Source organism: Oryctolagus cuniculus, chromosome 12 (assembly GCF_964237555.1).
Source record: "Oryctolagus cuniculus chromosome 12, mOryCun1.1, whole genome shotgun sequence".
NCBI classification, from domain to species: Eukaryota; Metazoa; Chordata; class Mammalia; order Lagomorpha; family Leporidae; genus Oryctolagus; species Oryctolagus cuniculus.
In genome coordinates this window covers 23,635,215-23,654,593 of record NC_091443.1, presented here as the reverse complement: position 1 = coordinate 23,654,593, position 19,379 = coordinate 23,635,215, and the positions used below count along the sequence as shown (strand labels likewise).

At 44.2% G+C, this 19,379-nt stretch overlaps 2 protein-coding genes and 1 long non-coding RNA gene across 9 annotated transcripts in view; 2 read left to right on the top strand and 1 right to left on the bottom strand.

The window, feature by feature from the left end:
- The window catches only part of PSMC6 (proteasome 26S subunit, ATPase 6), a 29,973-nt gene extending 16,024 nt beyond the window's left edge, over nt 1-13,949 (top strand). Inside the window, exons 12-15 of the mRNA XM_017348302.3 lie at nt 2,000-2,120; nt 2,247-2,327; nt 9,011-9,082; nt 13,112-13,949. Coding sequence (XP_017203791.1) covers nt 2,000-2,120; nt 2,247-2,327; nt 9,011-9,082; nt 13,112-13,230 — 393 coding nt within the window. The 3' untranslated portion in view covers nt 13,231-13,949. The remainder of the gene's footprint in view (nt 1-1,999; nt 2,121-2,246; nt 2,328-9,010; nt 9,083-13,111) is intronic.
- LOC127483834 (uncharacterized) lies at nt 1,537-15,502 on the bottom strand. Its single transcript, XR_007910562.2, has 4 exons — nt 15,273-15,502; nt 7,848-8,018; nt 2,527-2,601; nt 1,537-1,770 (listed from the first exon to the last, which is right to left on the bottom strand). It is a non-coding gene; the product is annotated as an uncharacterized lncRNA (long non-coding RNA).
- Nucleotides 15,503-15,588: 86 nt separating this feature from the next.
- Nucleotides 15,589-19,379, top strand: part of STYX (serine/threonine/tyrosine interacting protein) — a 39,977-nt gene continuing 36,186 nt past the window's right edge. For all 7 annotated transcript variants that reach the window (XM_051822863.2, XM_070053654.1, XM_051822867.2 and 4 more), the window contains exon 1: nt 15,589-15,979. In XM_051822863.2, coding sequence (XP_051678823.2) covers nt 15,923-15,979 — 57 coding nt within the window. In that variant the 5' untranslated portion in view covers nt 15,589-15,922. The remainder of the gene's footprint in view (nt 15,980-19,379) is intronic.

Here is a 19,379-nt window from a genome sequence, read left to right as displayed (position 1 = left end):
TCCAATTGAAATATTTCAGAACAACACAAATACTGGTTTTATTTCATGTAACTGAGAATGTCAACTAATAAACATATTGTTGTGCAAGCTAGAGTTTTGCTTTTTCTTACGTTTTATTTATTTGTATTTGAAGGTCAGAGTAGCAGAGACAGACAAAGCGTCCATCTGCTGGTTCATTCCCCAAATGCCTGCAACAGCTAAGGCTGGACCAGACTGAATCAAGGAGCTAGAACTCCATCTGGGTCACTCATGGGGATAACAGAAAACCATGTGGTTGGGCACCATCTGCTGCCTCTTGGGTGCCTTAGCAGGAATCCGGATTAGAAACAGAGGCAGGACTCAATCCCAGGTCCTCCAGTAAGGGATGTTGGTATCCCAAGCTGCTGCTTAACTCCCTGTATCTCAGTGCCCACTCTGGTTAGTTAGATTTTTTTTTTTTTTTTTTTTTTTTGGACAGGCAGAGTGGACAGTGAGAGAGAGAGACAGAGAGAAAGGTCTTCCTTTGCTGTTGGTTCACCCTCCAATGGCCGCCGTGGCCGACGCACTGCGCTGATCCAATGGCAGGAGCCAGGTGCTTCCTCCTGGTTTCCCATGCGGGTGCTGGGCCCAAGGACCTGGGCCTCCTCCACTGCACTCCCTGGCCACAGCAGAGAGCTGGCCTGGAAGAGGGGCAACCGGGACAGAATCCAGCGCCCCGACCGGGACTAGAACCTGGTGTGCCGGCACCGCAAGGTGGAGGACTAGCCTGGTTGAGCCACGGTGCCAGCCGGTTAGTTAGATTTTAAAGAATTTATTAATTGCAGTAAGATTTTTCAAAACTTACTCAAGAAAATTTTAGGGATCAAAGGAAATAATGTTAGGTGTCTTGGTATTTTTTTTTTATTATTATTATATTTGACAGGCAGAGTTAGACAGTGAGAGAGAGAGAAAAGTCTACCTTCCATTGGTTCACTCCCTAAATGGTTGCTACGGCTGGCATGCTGCGCCAATCCGAAGCCAAGAGCCAGGTGCTTTTTTTGATTTATTTTATTTATTTGAAAGACAGAGTTACAGAGAGAGGTAGAGACAGAGTCAGAGAGAGGTCTTCCATCCACAAAATGGATGGAAAATGATTCACTCCCCAGATGGTCTCAACAGCTAGAGCTGTGCCGATCTGAAGCCAGGAGCCAGGAGCCTCTTCCGGGTCTCCCACATAGGGGCAGGGGCCCAAGGACTTGGACCATCTTCTGCTTTCCCAGGCCATAGCAAAGAGCTGGATCGGAAAAGGAGCAGCCGGGACTAGAACCATTGCCCATATGGGATGCCGGCACTTCAGACCAGGGCTTTAACCTGCTGCACCACAGTGCCAGCCCCAGGTGTCTTGGTATTTTTATGTGAACCAGAATTATTTGAAAAGATACTTTATGAGTTTATTATCAAATCTGTAGGAAAAGCTTTGTGTGTAGTGAACTCAATGTGAATAATACAGTTCACATAAGCACTAATACATTTTTGTTAGCAACAATACTCTTTATTTTTATTTTATAAAATAATTTTGTGAAAATAATCATAGATGTTGGAAATATGACCATAGTTCCATTTTATAATATTTCACTAGATGGAAGGCACAGGGTTTACTAAAGCTACCTGATAGCTATGAAGAGGTTTGTGGTTATAATAAAGCAATTGATCTACCTTGGAACTTTGAGTGTGGAACATACATACCTTTATAAAAGAGGAAGAAAAACGTAGAGGTCCATGAAGTGGGGATTCTGAAGATCACATGTTTATCTGTAGGAAATATATGTTAGGGTATTATTCATAAATGAGAGTACCTCAAGAAGTTAATGGAAACTACATATTATGAAAAAAAAACTAAGTATAGATTTCAAAACCAAAATAAACTCATTTTTAAAATGCATTTTTCTAAGATTCTTTGAAGTACCCTGGTAGAGGATGTGTGCTATTATGTAGTGGGTAGAATGTTTTGTAAGATCTCCATCATTTGTAATGTTCTTAGTTGCTGAATCAAATGGATGGGTTTGATACTCTGCATAGAGTTAAAATGATCATGGCTACAAACAGACCAGATACACTGGATCCTGCTTTGCTACGTCCAGGAAGATTAGACAGAAAAATACGTGAGTCAAGGTTCTTTACCTGCTCTCCATTTCCTTTTGTGTCTGTTTCTCTGTATATTCATCTCCTCACCCCCACTTTGTTCAAAACACATTGTAAAATAATTTCTTATGATTTCTCATTTTCAGATATTGATTTACCAAATGAACAAGCAAGGTTAGATATATTGAAAATCCACGCAGGTCCCATTACAAAACATGGTGAAATAGGTAAGGAAATCATTTTTTTAATATATTTACATCTGGTAAATTAAGCAGCATACTTTTAGATATTGCTGATGGCCTAGCAAATCAGGTTATAAATTCAGCAGACAGGATGATTTTAAACCCAGTACATGTTTGCTACCTACTATACAAAGGAAGTGTTGTAGGTGTTAGGGACATAGTAATGGAGGAAACAAATACCTGCCTTTAGAGAACTTAAATTCTTCTCAGGAAACACAGATGAAATATGGGTGATGTGGTATCTAAAATGGAATAAGTGCTGTGGAGAAAAATAAAGAAAGGGGGGATTTTATGTACATTTTTAAAAGCAGTGGGAGAGGGCATGGGAAAGGCCTTCCCAAGAAGGAGATTTTTAAGCAATGACATGGAAAAAGTGAAGGAATTAGACATGGATACTGGGGAGAATTATTTCATTCAAGGTGGAGCAGCAAGAGTCTGAAACAGGTGTGTGCCTGGCATATTCAGGAAGCAGCAAAGAGGCCCTGGTGCCGTGGGAGAGTGGACAGACAGCAGTCAGCAGGCGAGGGTGTAAGGTAATGGTGACCAGATTGTGTGGAGTCCTGTGTAGAGGTCAGCTGCAGGGACTTCAGTGATGTGAATGCCCTTGGAGGGTTCTGACCTGAGGAATGATAGGATCTTACTTTCTGTTAACATTTTTAAAATTTTTTTGAAAGTCAGTGTTACAGAGAGGGAGAGACACACAGAGAGAGAGATCTTCCATCTTCTGGTTCACTCCAAATGGCTGCAATGGCTAGGACTGCGCCAGGTCTAAGCCAAGAGCTTTGTCCCGGTCTCCTACATGAGTACAAGGGCCCAAGCTTTCTTGGGCCGTCCTCTGCTGCTTTCCCAGGCACCTTACGAGGAAGCTGGATCAGAAGTAGAACAGTCCTGACAGGAACCGGTACCCATGTGGGGTGCCATCATTGTAGGCGACAGGTTAGCCCACTGTGCCACAACACCGACCCCTATTTTTAATTTCTTAGTCTAGAAAATTAGAAACATAAAAAAAGAGGTAAGTATATAATGAATTACTAATACCCATTGACTCATCCCCTTACCTTCGCTAAATTTTTTACTTATTTAAAATTATACAGTTATGTCCAAAAAGTTACTTCTGTAGGTTTTTGTGTAATTATTAGTATATTGGTAACTTTTTGTTCCTATAACGAAATGCCTACAGTGTGTGACTTTATAAGGAGAGATTTGTGTTGGCTCATGGTTCTGGAGGTACAAGGTTCAAATAGCGTGGCCCAGACTCTGGCAAGGAAAGCCCTGCACTGCAGCACATGGTGGGAGTGTGTGTGTCTCTGTGATCGATCCTGTCTTTTTTTTTTTTTTTTTTTTTTTAAGGTTTATTTATTTATTTGAAGGCAGAGTTACAGAGAGGCAGAGATAAAGGTCGTCTTTTTTTTCTTTTTTTTAAGATTTTTATTTATTTATTTATTTGAGTGGTAGAGTTACAGACAGTGAGAGGGAGAGACAAAGAGAAAGGTCTTCCTTCCATTGGATCATTCCCCAGATGGTCTCAACAACCGGAGCTGCAGATCCGAAGCCAGGAGCCAGGTGCCTCCTCACGATCTCCCATGTGGGGGCAGGGGCCCAAACACTGGGGTCATCCCCTACTGCTTTCCCAGGCCATAGCAGAGAGCTGGATTGGAAGAGGAGCAGCCGGGATCTGAACCGGCACCCATATGGGATGCCGGTGCCGCAGGCGGAGGATTAACCTACTGTGCCACAGAGCTGGCCCTGAGATAATAAAGTTCCTCTATCCGCTGGTTTACTCCCCAGATGGTTGGCACTGCAGGCAGCAGCTTTTCCTGCTATGCCACAGTGCTGGCCCCAATCCTGTCCTCCTTATAATGCCACCAGGATTCTCTGCTGGCTGACCAACCTCTGATAGCCATAGATCTGATCCCTTCCTGAAGGCCCCCCATCTCCGAACACCACAGTCAGATGAAGTTTCTGCCCTTTTAAAAGCATTAACAAAACTTAGGTGATTCCAGTTCTCTATGAGATGATGTGGCTTTATCAAAAGTGGTAGCAAAGCCCCTCACCCCCACCCACCAGCTTTTTGGTAGTATAATTGACATTTTTTAAAATGATGAGATTCTGGTATATTTTGAAAGTAAAGTTGACAGGACTTGCTAATGAATTGGATGTAGGGCGTGAGCTAAAGACAGGTACAGGGAAGATTCAGGTTTTTGTCCAGCTGGAAAGATGTAGCTGCCATCAATTAAGACTGAGAAGACTGGAAAGATTAGATTCTAAGGAGGGAATAGGGATTTAGTTCTGTGTATTGTTTGATAAACTATGTGTATTAATTCTGTATGTGTCTGTAGTTCATTGGGACAGTCTGTGCTGGGGGAATAAATGTGGAAAATAATGGCATAAACATGGTTTGTAAAGTCTTCTGATGAGATGAGATTTCCAAGGGGGTGAATAGACAGAGAAGAAGTCAGAGGCTGAACTTAAATAATTCTAACATTAAGAAGTTGAGATGGGGGCTGGTGCTGTGGTGCAGCGGGTTAACGCCCTGGCTTGAAGCACTGGAATCCCATATGGGCGCCAGTTTGAGACCCGGCTGCTCCTTTTCCGATCCCGCTCTCTGCTGTGGCCTGGGAAAGCAGTAGAAGACGGCCCGAGTCCTTGGGTCCCTGCATCCACATGGGAGACCCGAAAGAAGCTCCTGGCTCCTGGCTTTGGATCAGCACAGCTCCGGCCATTGCAGCCAATTGGAGTGAACCATCAGATGGAAGACCTCTCTCTCTCTCTCTCTCTCTCTCTCTCTCTCTCTCTCTCTCTCCCCTCTCTGTGTAACTCTGACTCTCTGACTTTCAAATAAATAAATAAATCTTAAAAAAAAAAAAAAAGGAAAACAGAAAAGAAAAAAAGAAGTTGAGATGAAGAAATAGTATGAGTCTGAAGACACAATGGCAGAGGTAGGAATAAACCAGTAACTGATGGTACCTGAGAAGGAAAATGAAGGAAGTGTTTATTTTTCTAAATAGTTTATTTGAAAGAGTGACAAAAAAGGACAGACAGAGAAATCTTCTAGTTCACTCCCAAAATGGTCACAACAGCCAGGGCTCCACCAGGCAAAGCCAAAAGCCAAGTGCTCTCTCCAGGTCTCCCAGGTGCCTGGGGGAACTGAAGTGCCATAGTCCTCATGCTTTGCTTGCCAGGTGCATCAGCAGGGAGCTGGGTGAGAAGCGGAGCATCTGGAACCGGGACCAGCACTCCGATAGGGAATGGCAGTGTCCCAAGTGGCGGCTTAACTCATTGCACCATGATGCCAGCCCCGAATGGGTGTCTTAGGAAAGGACTGTTCCCCTGTGCAATGCTGACAATAGGACAGATAGAATTCCGAGGATAGACCGTTGGGTTTTACCCCATGGTGATCGTTGGTAACCTTGTCAGATGTAATTGTTTGGAGTGGTGAGGTTGAAAGCCTACTTGAATGGATTTCAGAGAAGTTGAAAGAAGAGACATTGGATTTAGACATTTTTCTCTTTCTTTCTTTCTTTCTTTCTCTCTCTCTCTCATTCTGTCTTTCTTTCATTCTCTCTCTTTCTCTCTCTCTTTCCCTCTCTCTTTCTCTCTCTTTTCTTTCTCTCTCTCTTTTCTTTTATTTCTGAGGTAGAGTTACAGACAAAGGGAGAGAGCGAGCGGTCTTTCATTCACTGGTTCACTCCCCAAACGGCCACAACAGCCGTTTCTGAGCCAATCCAAAGCCAGGAGCTTCTTCAGAGTCTCCCACATGAATGCGGGAGCTCAAGGACTTGGCCATTTTCTACTGCTTTCCCAGACCATAGCAGAGAGCTGGATTGGAAGGGGAGCAGCCGGGAATCAAAACAGCACTATATGGGATGCCGGCACTGCAAGTGGAGACTTAAGCCCACTACACCACAGTGCTTGCCCCTAGATGTTTCTTTTTTTTTTTTTTTTTGACAGGCAGAGTGGACAGTGAGAGAGAGAGACAGAGAGAAAGGTCTTCCTTTGCCGTTGGTTCACCCTCCAATGGCCGCCGCGGCCGGCGCGCTGCGGCCGGCGCACCGCGCTGATCCAATGGCAGGAGCCAGGAGCCAGGTGCTTTTCCTGGTCTCCCATGGGGTGCAGGGCCCAAGCACCTGGGCCATCCTCCACTGCACTCCCTGGCCACAGCAGAGGGCTGGCTTGGAAGAGGGACAACCGGGACAGAATCCGGCACCCTGACCGGGACTAGAACCCGGTGTGCCGGCGCCGCTAGGCGGAGGATTAGCCTAGTGAGCCGCGGCGCCGGCCCTTTTAAGGAGTTCTTCCTCAGAGGGAACAGAAACGAAATGGGGCTATTCCTGGAAGGGAATGGACACAAGAGAATTTGCAGGCTTTTTTTTTTTTTTAAAGATTTTTTTTTATTTGAAAGTCGGAGTTACGCAGAGAGAGGAGAGGCAGAGACAGAGAGAGGTCTTCCATCCGATGGTTCACTCCCCAATTGCCTGCAATGGGCGGAGCTGTGCCAATGTGAAACCAGGAGCCAGGAGATTCTTCTGGGTCTCCCACGCAGGTGCAGGGGCTCCAGGACTTGGGCCATCCTCTACTGCCTTCCCAGGCCATAGCAGAGAGCGGGATTGGAAGTGGAGCAGCCAGGACTAGAACTGGCGCCCATATGGGATGCTGGCGCTTCAGGCCAGGGCTTTCACCTGCTGTGCCACAGCGCCAGCCCCTGCAGTCTTTTTTAAATGCTGATCTGGGAGAAAGAAATTGATGATGCACTTGCCTTGAAGGGAGGTTGGCTTTGTGAGCATTATTTTCATTGAAAATATTGGAGGAAAGGCAGAAAATATACAGGCTCATGACTACAGTTGGTCGTGATGGTAGACATTTTCTTCTGTGGTGTCTTGTAATGGAACCTATGCATTTTTCCCTGCTCAGATTCCCTCTTTTTTTTTTTTTTTAAGATTTGTTAATTTTATTTGAAAGTCAGTTACACAGAGAAGGAGAGGTTTTCCATCAGCTGATTTACTCCCCAATTGGTTGCAATTGGCTGGAGCTGCGCGGATCAGAAGCCAGGAGCTTCCTCCAGGTCTCTTTTTTTTTTTTTTTTTTTTGACAGGCAGAGTGGACAGTGAGAGAGAGAGAGACAGAGAGAAAGGTCTTCCTTTTGCTGTTGGTTCACCCTCCAACGGCCGCTGTGGCCTGCGCATTGCGTTGATCCAAAGCCAGAAGCCAGGTGCTTCTCCTGGTCTCCCATGGGGTGCAGGGCCCAAGCACTTGGGCCATCCTCCACTGCACTCCCTGGCCACAGCAGAGAGCTGTCCTGGAAGAGGGGCAACCGGGACAGAATCCGGCGCCCTGACTGGGACTAGAACCCAGTGTGCCGGCACCGCAAGGCGGAGGATTAGCCTAGTGAGCCACGACGCCGGCCCTGAATGCATTGCTTATTCAATGAAATAGAATCCAAGCTCAGAATGAAGATGGGGAAGTATAATTGAGATTTGAAGACAGGAAAATGTAGAAAATGGTTACCTGTTAAACTTGAGAATGGACGAGGGCAGAGGCCAGCCAAGCCAGGCTTATGAGCCACATGCTGTTTGCCATCTGTTTTTGTAAATAATGTTCTGTTGTAACATAGTCATGCCCATTCATTCATGTTTTCTCTCTGGCAGTTTTCCAGTACAATAGCAGAGACCATATGGCCTGAAACACATAAAATATTTACTGTCTTAGCCTTTACATAAAAAGTTTGGTGTCCGATGAAGTAGAGGAATTTAGTATAATTTCAAGGCAGTTAAAAACAAAAATGCTTTAGAAGTTAATGGCCCAAAATAATTACAAATAGTTGATCTGCACCTCTCATTATCTCATTGCTTCTGTGAGAGTTTTCAATTGGAAAGACTGAACAAAGGAGGTCACTTTATAGGTTTCTTCCATAAATTACTGGGCTGTTATTAGGTGCCAGAGACTGTGTCAGCCTTAGAAATCCCTGCTCATAGGAAGTTTACAGTGAAATTGAACCTGATTCATGACTATCTGTGTTAAGTCAAATAGAGATCGACATACCCTGCATTGACCATTAGAGTAAATCCACATTGTAGTCGCCTAGGCTTTCTTATTTCTCCTCGTATTCCATTTCAAATGCACAACTGCTACCCCAAACTGATAGCTCTTCATTTCATGTTGATCATGTGGATGAGTGGAGAGGTCACTTAACTTCGATTTTCATGAATCTTTTACTTTACCACCTTGAAGCTTACATAAAAACCAGCCACCTGCTGTTGGGTTCCATGGGATGAAGTTATGTCTGATAACTAGGACCTTTCATATTTCCTAGTGTAACTGAAGCAAATTCCATTGTTACATTTAGTTTTGAATGTTATAGGTTTCTTTAAAGAAGATTTGGTGATAGTTTTATTGAGTCATAGCTGGATGCACATTCACAAGTGCATCGCTGTTTGCACTGTAAAAACAGGTTGAGGTGCGTTTGGATTTTGATGATGTTTGTATGTCTTGATGTTAAGGTTTCAGAGATATATGGTATTATGATTAAAGAAGATTTATTTGACAGACTTTTAGCTTGATCAATTTCAAAGTAAGCTCTTTAAATTCTCCATGTGGGCATACATGAAGAAAAGGTCTGACTTTTTTGTTTGGGTCAGGGAAGCTAAATTCTGATGTTTTTTATTAAACAGATTATGAAGCAATCGTGAAGCTTTCGGATGGCTTTAATGGAGCAGACCTGAGAAATGTTTGCACTGAAGCAGGTAAGGGTTTACAGGCTACTTTTACTACTGGTTGTGATTTTTAAAAATTGGCTGAAACTGAGTGTATCCAGAAGCAGAACTTGGGCCTTGCAAGGATATGGATACATGATTTCTGTTTTTGTTTTGAAGGGAGAGGATGGGTGAGGTGGTTTCAGGAAGAGAGAACAGGGCAGATGAGGTGGGAGGAAGGGTACAGCATTGAGTCAGTCGCTGTAGGTAAGACGGCTTGATTGTGAGATCTCAGAGAAACACGCAGAATGCCTTCCAGGATTACCCAGCTGAAAGAGGGGAGACTGGAACATTACTTACCACCACTTCCCCCTTCCAGGTGTTGCATTTCTGATTGCCTTAGGGGCAAATGTGTAAAGCTGAGTAAGTGATAGGACAGTGCCCCCTGAATGTGGGAAGAGTAGTCAGTGGCATCCCTGGCTGCAATTAGAATGAACCAGTGCCATGGGTAGCTGCTATGCGGATTCTCCATTCCTGGTCTGTGAACAATAAGCTTTCAAAGATTGATTTATGAATTCTGTGACTGTGCAATTTGTGTAAAACACAGTTGTACATTTCTGTGGCTTGTGTGATATAATTTTTATTTGTGGTTCCAGATGGCTTTAACACGTCACCTACAGTCCTTTATCATTTGTCTTCTGGATAAAATCTCCAAATTTTAAAAAAGTGAATTTCTATAGTACCTTTTAGTTAATGACATCATAGGTTGTGTCTTAACTATTTTCTGAAGTATTTGTATCTGTAATGGCCTTTTATTTTCCCATGATGTTTAACCTTATTTTAATGCTACATGTAAATTCCACAGTGATTAAAGAAATTGTCTGGGCATGGCTTTTCAGTAGGCGTTACCTTTAGAGGTATTCTGTGACTCACTATCTGGATCAAAGATCTGCAGGTCTAGAAACTGTATACAGATTAGAGTAAATCATGTTTGCAGAGACTTATCAGTAAACAAAAAGCGTAAAGGGTAAACTTGAAATACTTGCAGTAGTTTATGACAGTTTCTTCCCAGAATCCGAATCAGACCAAATTATTCTCAGAAGGTTGCTTTGGTGAAACTACAGTCCAAACAAAAGCAGTGGTGTGATCTTACAGATTGATGTCATCAAATTATGACATGCTTTTTTAAAGTTTATCTTAAGTTATTCCCAGTAAAGAGCTGTGACTTCTGTGTGAACTACAATTTTAGCTTTTTGATGAATGGGATATTTATACCTGGAGACAAAGTTTCAGTTCTGTTTTCTTTTTATTGGACTTGAAGTCTTTTTTGATAACATACCTTTTTGTTAAGTTAAAATATACTTGAATTTGATTATAATTGACTTTTTCATTCCAGTCCTGACATTATAATCATTTTTGGATTAGAGTATATCTCTTTTAAATGTATACTCAATAAACAGTGCATAGAGTTTATATATATAACTTACCTAATTTAGTTGTAGGCTTCTAAACAGGTTTTAAGACTATTTTTTTTAAAAATCAGCTGTTTTATTCACCAGATTTCCAGGATGACATATATTGATTATTTCTAAGACTCCTTATGTAGAAATTTAGAAAGGAAAGATGGGGTACCAGTGTTGTGATGCAGCAAGTTAATCTAACACCTGTGATACCAGCATCCCATTACTTGCTGGTTCAAGTCTGGGTGCTCCACTTCTGATCCAGGTCCCTGCTAATGTGCCTGGTCGTGCAACAGATGATGACCCAGGTGCTTAGGCCCCTGCCACCCACTTGGGAGACCTGAATGGAATTCCAGGCTCCTGCCTTCTGTCTATTCTGGCCCTGGACCTTGTGGCCATCTGGGTAGTGAACCAGTGGATAGAAGATATCTTTGTTTTTGCCTTTCAAATAAATGAAAATAAAAGCTTATAAAGGGGGGGGGGGGGAATTGGACTGGTGCTGTGGCTCAGTGGCCTGAAGCACCAGCATCCCATAGGGGCGCTGGTTCTAATCCCAGCAGCTCCTCTTCTGATCCAGCTCTCTGCTGTGGCCTAGGAAAGCAGTAGAACATGACCCAAGTCCCTGGGCCACTGAACCTATGTGGGAGACCTAGAGGAGGCTCCTGGCTCCTGGCTATGGATCGGCGCAGATCTGGCCATTGCAGCCATCTGGGGAGTGAACTAGCAGATGGAAGACCTCTCTGTGTCTCTACCTCTCTCTCTCTCTCTGTAACTCTGTCTTTCAAATAAATAAAATAAATCTGTTAAAAAAAAAAAAAAAAAGGAAGCAACCTTTGAAATTACTCTAACTCCCACATTTTATATAAGTGAAAATTCAATACAAGATCCTCAATGGAAATATTAGTAGGATTCATTTGATTAATGGATAGTGATACTTTAACAGCTTTACTTAATATCATGAAATCCAAATCTCAAAGGGGCTGGCTTTGTGGCCCAGGGGTTGGGCCACTGCTTGGGACACTGGCATCCCATACCAGAGTGCTAGTCTGTACCTGGCAGCTGCACTTCCCACTCAGCTTTCTGTTCATGTGCCTTGGAAGGCAGCGTATGAAGGCCTACAAACTTTGGCTCTCCTGCCTATGTGGGAAATCCCAGTAGAGTTCCTGGCTCTTGACTTTGGCTTGGTCCAGTCCACCCCTGGCTGTGTGGGCATTTGGGAAGTAAACCAGCAGATGGAAGATCTCTCTCTGCCTCTCAAACAAATAAATACATTTTTGAAAAGATTTTTTTTTCTCAAATTCTAGGGCCCATATCCATCAGAAAACTAGTGTTAAAAGATTTTACTTATTTGTCAAGTACTATTTGACAAGTAATTTGTCAAAAATTGCAAAAACAGTTGTAATTCTTGAATATGAGTCATAGAAGAGTATCAGTTTATATATAAATAAGATAAATTTTAATACATGAATAATGGCTCTGATTTTTGTTAAAGCCACTGTTGGTTTTCTGTAATTTCCTATTCTCTAAACTTTTAGTTATTAGTAGGAAAAGGGCTGCCCAACTACTGGAAATGTTTTCTTTTGTGTTTCCTCCTTCCAGAGAATCACTGCCTTTTTTTTCTTTTTTTTTTTTTTTTTCTACAGATTTATTTTATTTATTTGAAAGACAGAGTTACAGAGAGAGGTAGAGACAGAGAGAGAGGTCTTCCACCCGCTGGTTCACTCCACAGATGGCTGCAACAGCCGGAGCTGCGCCAATCTGAAGCCAGGAGCCAGGAGCTTCTCCCTGGTCTCACACATGGGTTCGGAGGCCCAAGGACTTGGGCCATCTTCTACTACTATCTCAGGCCACAGCAGAGTGCTAGATCAGAAGAGGAGCAGCCAGGACTAGAACCGGCATCCATATGGGATGCCAGCGCTTCAGGCCAGGGTGTTAACCTGCTGCACCACAGCGCCGGCCCCTAGTGTTTCTTAACTGCTTAAAATGTGTGTGTTTGTTGTTGAAAATTTGGGAAGGTTTTTTTGTTTGTTTTTAAGAGTTACCATATAATACAAGATTGTGAGATGTGAGATACCGTTGAATACAAGACGTGAGCAAGATTTTAAATGTTCAGATAATTAGCTGCTTTTGATTTTGAAAGTGCTGTTTGCCAAATCTGTGGAAATTAACTGAACTAAGATAGAGTTTTTTGTGTTTTTAAGATTTATTTTATTTATTTGAAAGGCAGTTACAGAGAGAGCAAGAGACAGAGACCTTTCATTCTGCTGGTTCACTCTCCAAGTAGGATCAAGAGCTATGGCTGGGCCAAGCCAAAGCCAGGAGCCAGGAGCTTTATCCAGGTCTCCCACGTGGGTGCAGGGGCCCAACCACTTGGCCACCTTCTGCTTTCCCAGGCACATTAGCAGAGAGCTAATGCTGGTTTTGGAGGCAGTGGCCTAACCCACTGGGTCACAACTTGGCTCCCAAGAGAGTAGTTTTTAAGCATTTAGAAATACTGGATCAAAAATAATAAATCTAGGCTACTTCACATTTACTCCCTAGAATTACATTGTTTAGTTTTCTTACACTGAACTTATTTCACGTGTGATGTATAGCAATCATGCTGTCTTATTCTCCACAGGTATGTTTGCAATTCGTGCTGATCATGATTTTGTAGTACAGGAAGACTTCATGAAAGCAGTCAGAAAAGTGGCTGATTCTAAGAAGCTAGAGTCTAAACTGGACTACAAACCTGTGTAATTTACTGTAAGGTTTTTGATGGCTGCATGACAGACATTGGCTTAATGTAAAAATAAAGTTAAGGAAAATAATGTGTGTATTGGCAACGATCTCATTAAAAGTATGAATAAAATATGTATGAGTAACATAAATTAGTATATAATTCAGTGATTCAACTTTTAAGATTGGTACAGAAGAAATTTGTATGTTGTTAATGCTGCATTTATTGCAGCAGAAATTACAAAAGAAGAATGTGTTGAAGCTTTTCATATTTGCTGTGTGAACATTTTGTAAAACGTTGAAAATGGTCTGGGAGTAGTACAAGAGAGCATTTCTTATGACTTATTTTATATCATTTGTTTTCCTCATCCTAAAAGTTGAATAAAATATGTTTGATTCAGTTCCCCTAAATATATTCTTATCTTTTTCTAAGGAGGACATTTGCTATGGTCCTTTAAGTTCATTAGTAAATAAAGTATTTATTTGATAACTCAGATGAAGTTGTATTTAGGTAGGTTTTTGAATTTTACTGTAAAATATTCCCCACACTTGGTGTTCATAAGATCATCTGTTATATATAACATAGATGTGTGAGCGTGTCTCTATATATTCCTCCTCCCAGAAAGTGTCTGCCTATTCTTCACGGACTTTGATTAGGCTATTTGATAGTTACCTGAAAAAGTACCTGCATATACATAACTTTCTAAAAATTATGATTAAAGGTAATATTTGCTAATAAATATGACTTGGCATTCTTGGTTTATGTGAAATAATTACTTTTGAGAATGTTAAGGTCTGGACTCCCTTCCTGCTTGGAAAAATTCTCATCTACATACATGATTATAATTTGCATATACTGTAATTTCACAGGATTAATAATTTCCCAAGCTCACCAATGACCTCAGTAGGTATCTATGGATAACAGAGTGTGTCAAATGATGGGGAGGTTGGTGTCAGAAAGTTTTTTTTTTTTTTTAAGATTTATTTATTTTAAAGGCAGAAAGAGAGAGAATCTTCCATCTGCTGGTTCATTACCAGATGCTCACAACAGCTGGGCAGGACCAGGCCCAAGCCAGGCGCTGCATACGGGTCTCCCACATGGATGGCAGGAGCCCAAGCACCTGGGCCATCTTCTACTGATTTTTCCAGGCCATTACTAGGGAACTGAATTAGAGTGGAACAGCCAGGATACCAACCAGCGCCCATATGGGATGCCAACATTACAGGTGGTGGCTAAACCTGCTAGGCCACAAGGCCAGCCCGGTCAAAAATGCTTAAGACAAAAGTTCTGTTACTTATTCACAATTGTTTCCCCTATGTGGCAACACAAATCACATAAAGGAGTCACTGGGAATCCCTTGAGATTGTATAATTGAAGGCGCTATTAAAAAAAAAAAAAGACACTCCAGTTTCATAAACACCAGAACGAACAATATAGGACCTGGTTAACTATACAGTCGTTCTTCAAATTAACAGCTAGTACAGAACCTTTTATAATTTTTGAAGGTGGAAGATATTTATAGTGATAGAGAACATGGAGCCCTCGAATAAACTCCGGAACAATTCTGTTTCTATGTGTGTTGGCAGTCTATTGTGTACATACGAGAAAAAAATAAAAAGTGTATGGGCGGGGGTTTTAATCAAATATCCATATTGTCCTTTATTGTCACTTGCTTTTTGATCATTTTGTCTTTGTACTCCTGTGTTGGCAGTAGGTTTTAAAGAATCATTCTAGCGTACAAATCTTTAAATGTGGGTTCTTCACTTAGCAGCTTGGGTTTCCTCATCTGTTTGAAAACAAACTAGGATAGTGTCTCCCGAGGCCAAGAGAGAGCATATACCTCGCTTTTATTAACGCTGACGCGAACTCTGTTTCCACAACTACCGACAGCCAGGTGGTTTATTAACGTGTTGGAACATGGGCAGACTGGGGATTAAAGTCGGAACTGAGGAAGTATCAGCTCCGTTTCGCAAGTATTCTTAGAAAGTCACCATTTCAGTAACGTGCCTCAAGGTGACGGCTATTTCATTTTCTGTGTAGCATAACATGACTTTAAACTGACCTCTTGTATTCGGGTTCTCACTCGCCGCCGACTGCACAGGACTCCGAGAAGGGAGGAACTCCGGATGCCAGTCCTGGCCGGCAGGGTGTGTGCACCCGTCCCGGACCGCCCCACCGCCTTTCCCAGGACCTTCCCGATCCCCGCCCTCCTGCCGCAGCCCAGCCTCCTCCCCGCGTGGGGAGTCCTGCCGGCGCCCCGCCCCCTGCGCCTGCGCTCTCCCGGGGGGCGGGGCGAGACGGCGCGCTGACACCTGGCGGCGGCGGGGGGCGGGCCGAGGGCGAGCGTGGGCTGCGATTGGCTGGCGCGGCGAGGGCGGGGGGGCGGGAGGAGTGCGGGGAGACGGTTGTAGGGCTCGCGCCCGTGCCGGATCCTGGGCCGCCGAGGGGCGCGGAGACGGAGGGGAGGGGAGACAGCAGCAGCATGGCGGCGGGGTGCGAGCCGCCCCCTCTTCCCCGCTGTCGCCGCCGCCGTCGCCGCAGTCGCTGGGATCCTCTGGTCTGCGCGTGTTCGTTGTAAGCTCGCCTTCGGCCAGTCCGCACTCGCTTCAGCGGCCATCCTTGCTCTCGCCGCCACTGCCAAGCCCGAGGGTCGTGCCCGCCCGGGAACTCACCGTCCCACCCCACCCACCACCAGCCCCGCGGCCCGGGACCATGGAGGACGTGAAGCTGGAGTTCCCCTCGCTCCCCCAGTGTAAAGAAGAAGCCGAGGTGAGTCTGTCCGGCGGCTGCCACGCACAGGCCTCCCCCCGCCGGCTCCGGCCGAGGGGCGACCCCAGGCCCCAACCGTCGCAGCCGCCAACTCCGTGGGAGCCGCGTTGCCACCTGAGGCGCCCCGGGACCTGCGGGGCAGCGGCCGTGGGCTGTGTGTGGCCCAGGCTGGGGGTCGCCCTCTGCTGGGAGCGGCGGAGGGCAGGGTCTCGGGTCCGGGGTTTGCAGAGCCGAGCTGAGGGGGGGACGCCGCCCTCGCCCGTGGGCGCGGAGGAGCGCGGGGCGCGCTGGCCGGGCGCTCCCCCTCGGGCTTGCCGGGGCAGGGGGACGAAGCCGCTGGGTCTGGGATCGGCGTGAGCGACAGCCGTGGTGGTGTCGGCGGTTCCCCGGGGGGCACACAGGGCCCCACGTGGGGGCACAGACCCGGAACCCCGACTTCGCAAAGTTTCCCGCAGTGTGTTGTGTGCAGAAAGCCGCGACCAGCAGAAGAAAATGTCGGCATGCCAGCGCGCTTCAAGCAGAAAACTTAATGAGAAGCCTCGCCCTTTGGGGGGCAGTTAGTACTGGGAGGAGGATTCTTCGTACCTGGGCTCCTGATCGCCTAGTTGGTGGCTCTTTCTACTCCCCCTTCCTCCCTGCCTAACTTTGGAATCCATTTTTTTTTTTTTCATCTGTTGCTAGTCTGAAATACTTTATGGTGTGCCACACCATAGAGTTTTGGGGGGCTAAGTTAATAACAAGACAAGCACACTCAGTTATACTTTAGCGCAATCAAGAAGTTTCTAGAGTTTGAAAGAGCTTAAAAATAATTGGAAAATTAAAGGTGTATTTTTAGGAGGTCATTTGATTTATTCTAAGTACTCTATTTAATATCTTCATTTGTGATTGACTTGTTTTCTTAAATTTGGGTGACTCCCTTGCCTGTTATGATGGCTTGAGAACTGCGTGTTTTATAAGTAGACATTTAGATAAGAAAAAAGGCAGTTGTTTTAGGCTACTTAGGAAAATGAATTGACACTTTCTTTAGCATGCATTCTTCCCTGCCCTAATCTTACCAGCTCCGGTATAAGGTTTTCCCAGACTTTGCTTTTAGTGTTTAATGTGTTTATAGTATGTCTTATTCCCGAAAAAATTAAAAATTCTTAGTGGGCATATCGCTTTCTTCATGTGTGCCACTGATGAAAACAGTTTCTCTACCTTCGCCCTCACCACAGGATTCTTTGGACACCTATTGGTATCCAGTAATTTCAATTCGGTGCTGACACTTAGCAGAATTAGAGTTAGATCCCGCGTTTACACGGCTCAGTCCCACAAGTCTTCCCCCCTCTCCCCAGATGCCAGCTGCAAGCAGTAGGTTGTCAGTTGTGCTCCTGACCGCCTGTAATCAGGGTTCTTCCATAAGTTCACTTAATTTACTAGGAGGGCTCACAGAACCCAGGGAAACACATTCACAGTTTTATTATAAAGGTTATTACAAAGGATGCAGAAAATCGGGCAGAAGAGACGCCTGGGGCGACATGGGGGAGGGGCGTGTGTCCCTATCTTCAGCAACCCAGAAGCTGATCCTGTTTCCTTCAAGAGTTTGAGGAACTTCCTAATAACCAGCCTTCTCTTAGCACCCACCCTTCCCAGAGGGCGCTGGGTGAGGCTAAGGTTCTCATCTTTTACTTGATCTTTCTGGTGACCAGCTCCACACTAAGGCTATCTAGGGGCTCCACCTTGAATCCCTTCATTAGCATAATCTTGGATACAGTCAGCTGTGGCTCATTTGGAATAAAGAGAGACATCACTCTAGAAAATCCTAGGGTTTTAAGGGACTGTAATAGGAATTGGAGACAAAGATCAACTGTACCTCAGGAACAGAGGTAATGTTTAAACCCTGGTGGATGACGAAGTAGTTATTGTCACTGAGAGTCAGTTCATACCTCATATCATGGCACTGGATGTTTGATCTGTTGGTCGCTGGTAACAGAAACCAACTGAGACTAGTTTTAAGTAAGAGAGGAAACAGATCCCAAAAGGTAGTGATACGACTGGTCTCAGAGATTTGACTAGACTAGGTGTTGAATGCATCAGAACCGCCTCTGCTCAGGAGTTCTGTGTCTCTTGGGCTTCTCAGTCAAGGCTTGGAGCTCAGCCGTCAGCCCATCTCTCCTTCAGCTTCAGTGTTTGGCCCAGTTTAGATTCTGTTCCTAATGTTGGGATTGGTCACTATTATCCAAGAAGGGGTTACAATGAGTTACCCAGTCCAGATCATATCCCTAATTGCTTGGTTAAGGGAATGAAGTTTATCTTGGTTGCCCTCCCACTAGAACTATAGGAACACTTCCACAGATGGAGAGTGCTTGTGGGGCAGGAAAAAACTACCAGAGGGGGGCATAAAAATAAATCATTAAATGGGGTACAGTTACTCATTATAAACTAATAAAACAGTGTTTGTTTTCCTATTTCCAACAAGATACGCAAAAAGGGTGACCAGTACTGTTTTCTTCCAGATAGGAAACTCTGTGTTGAAAACTATTAGTAATTGGTTTTAGTAATTAATGCACTCAAATTATGGTAGCTGGATGATTCAGTCACCTGTACAAGAATATTACTTTCAAATTTCTTGAAGTACTGGTGACAACTCCCCCCTCCTCCCCACCCCGCAAAGGCAGAGTTATGTAGAGAGAAGAAGAGAGGGAGAGAGAATCTTCGATCTGCTGGTTTACTCCCCGAATGGCTGTAACAGCCAGGACTGGGCCAGGCAGAAGCCAGCAGCTTGGAATTCCACCCGGGTTTCCCACAAGGGTGGCAGGGGCCCAAGCACCTGAACCTTCTGCTGCTGCTTTCCCAGGTGCCTTAGCAGGGAGCTGGGTCTCAAACTGGCTCTGATATGGGATGCCAGCATTTCAGGTGGAGGATTAACCTGCTGTGTCACAATGCCAACGGGCGTGGATTTTTGTGTATCTTATAGTTACAACCTGTGTCCTTTATTTTGATGGTCTTTGAGCATTTTTATCATTTTTTTAATCCTCCAAATGCAGTTTGTAAATCATGTAACTACTCATACTGATGATTGGAGGATTTTGAATTGTGAATTAGTTTCTGTCAAGCATGATGTTTCCTAATTAAGTGTGTTTTGTATTATCTGGCTTGCTTTGGTTTGATAAATATGGTTGGGCTGCTTGGCCAATCACCAAAGTTTGGGAAATTGATTCTACTAATTAACTACAATAGTAATTTATGATAGATCATTGGCAGTTACGAGAAGTGTACCCCATTAATATTTTAATCCCTAAAGTGTTGGATTCTAGGACCAGTGTGGACCAGCTGAAATTAAGAATGTCTCTCAAGAGACAAATTAAAAAATTAAAAAATCAAAGTAAAAAGTTTAATGAGCTATTTTATCTGTTATATA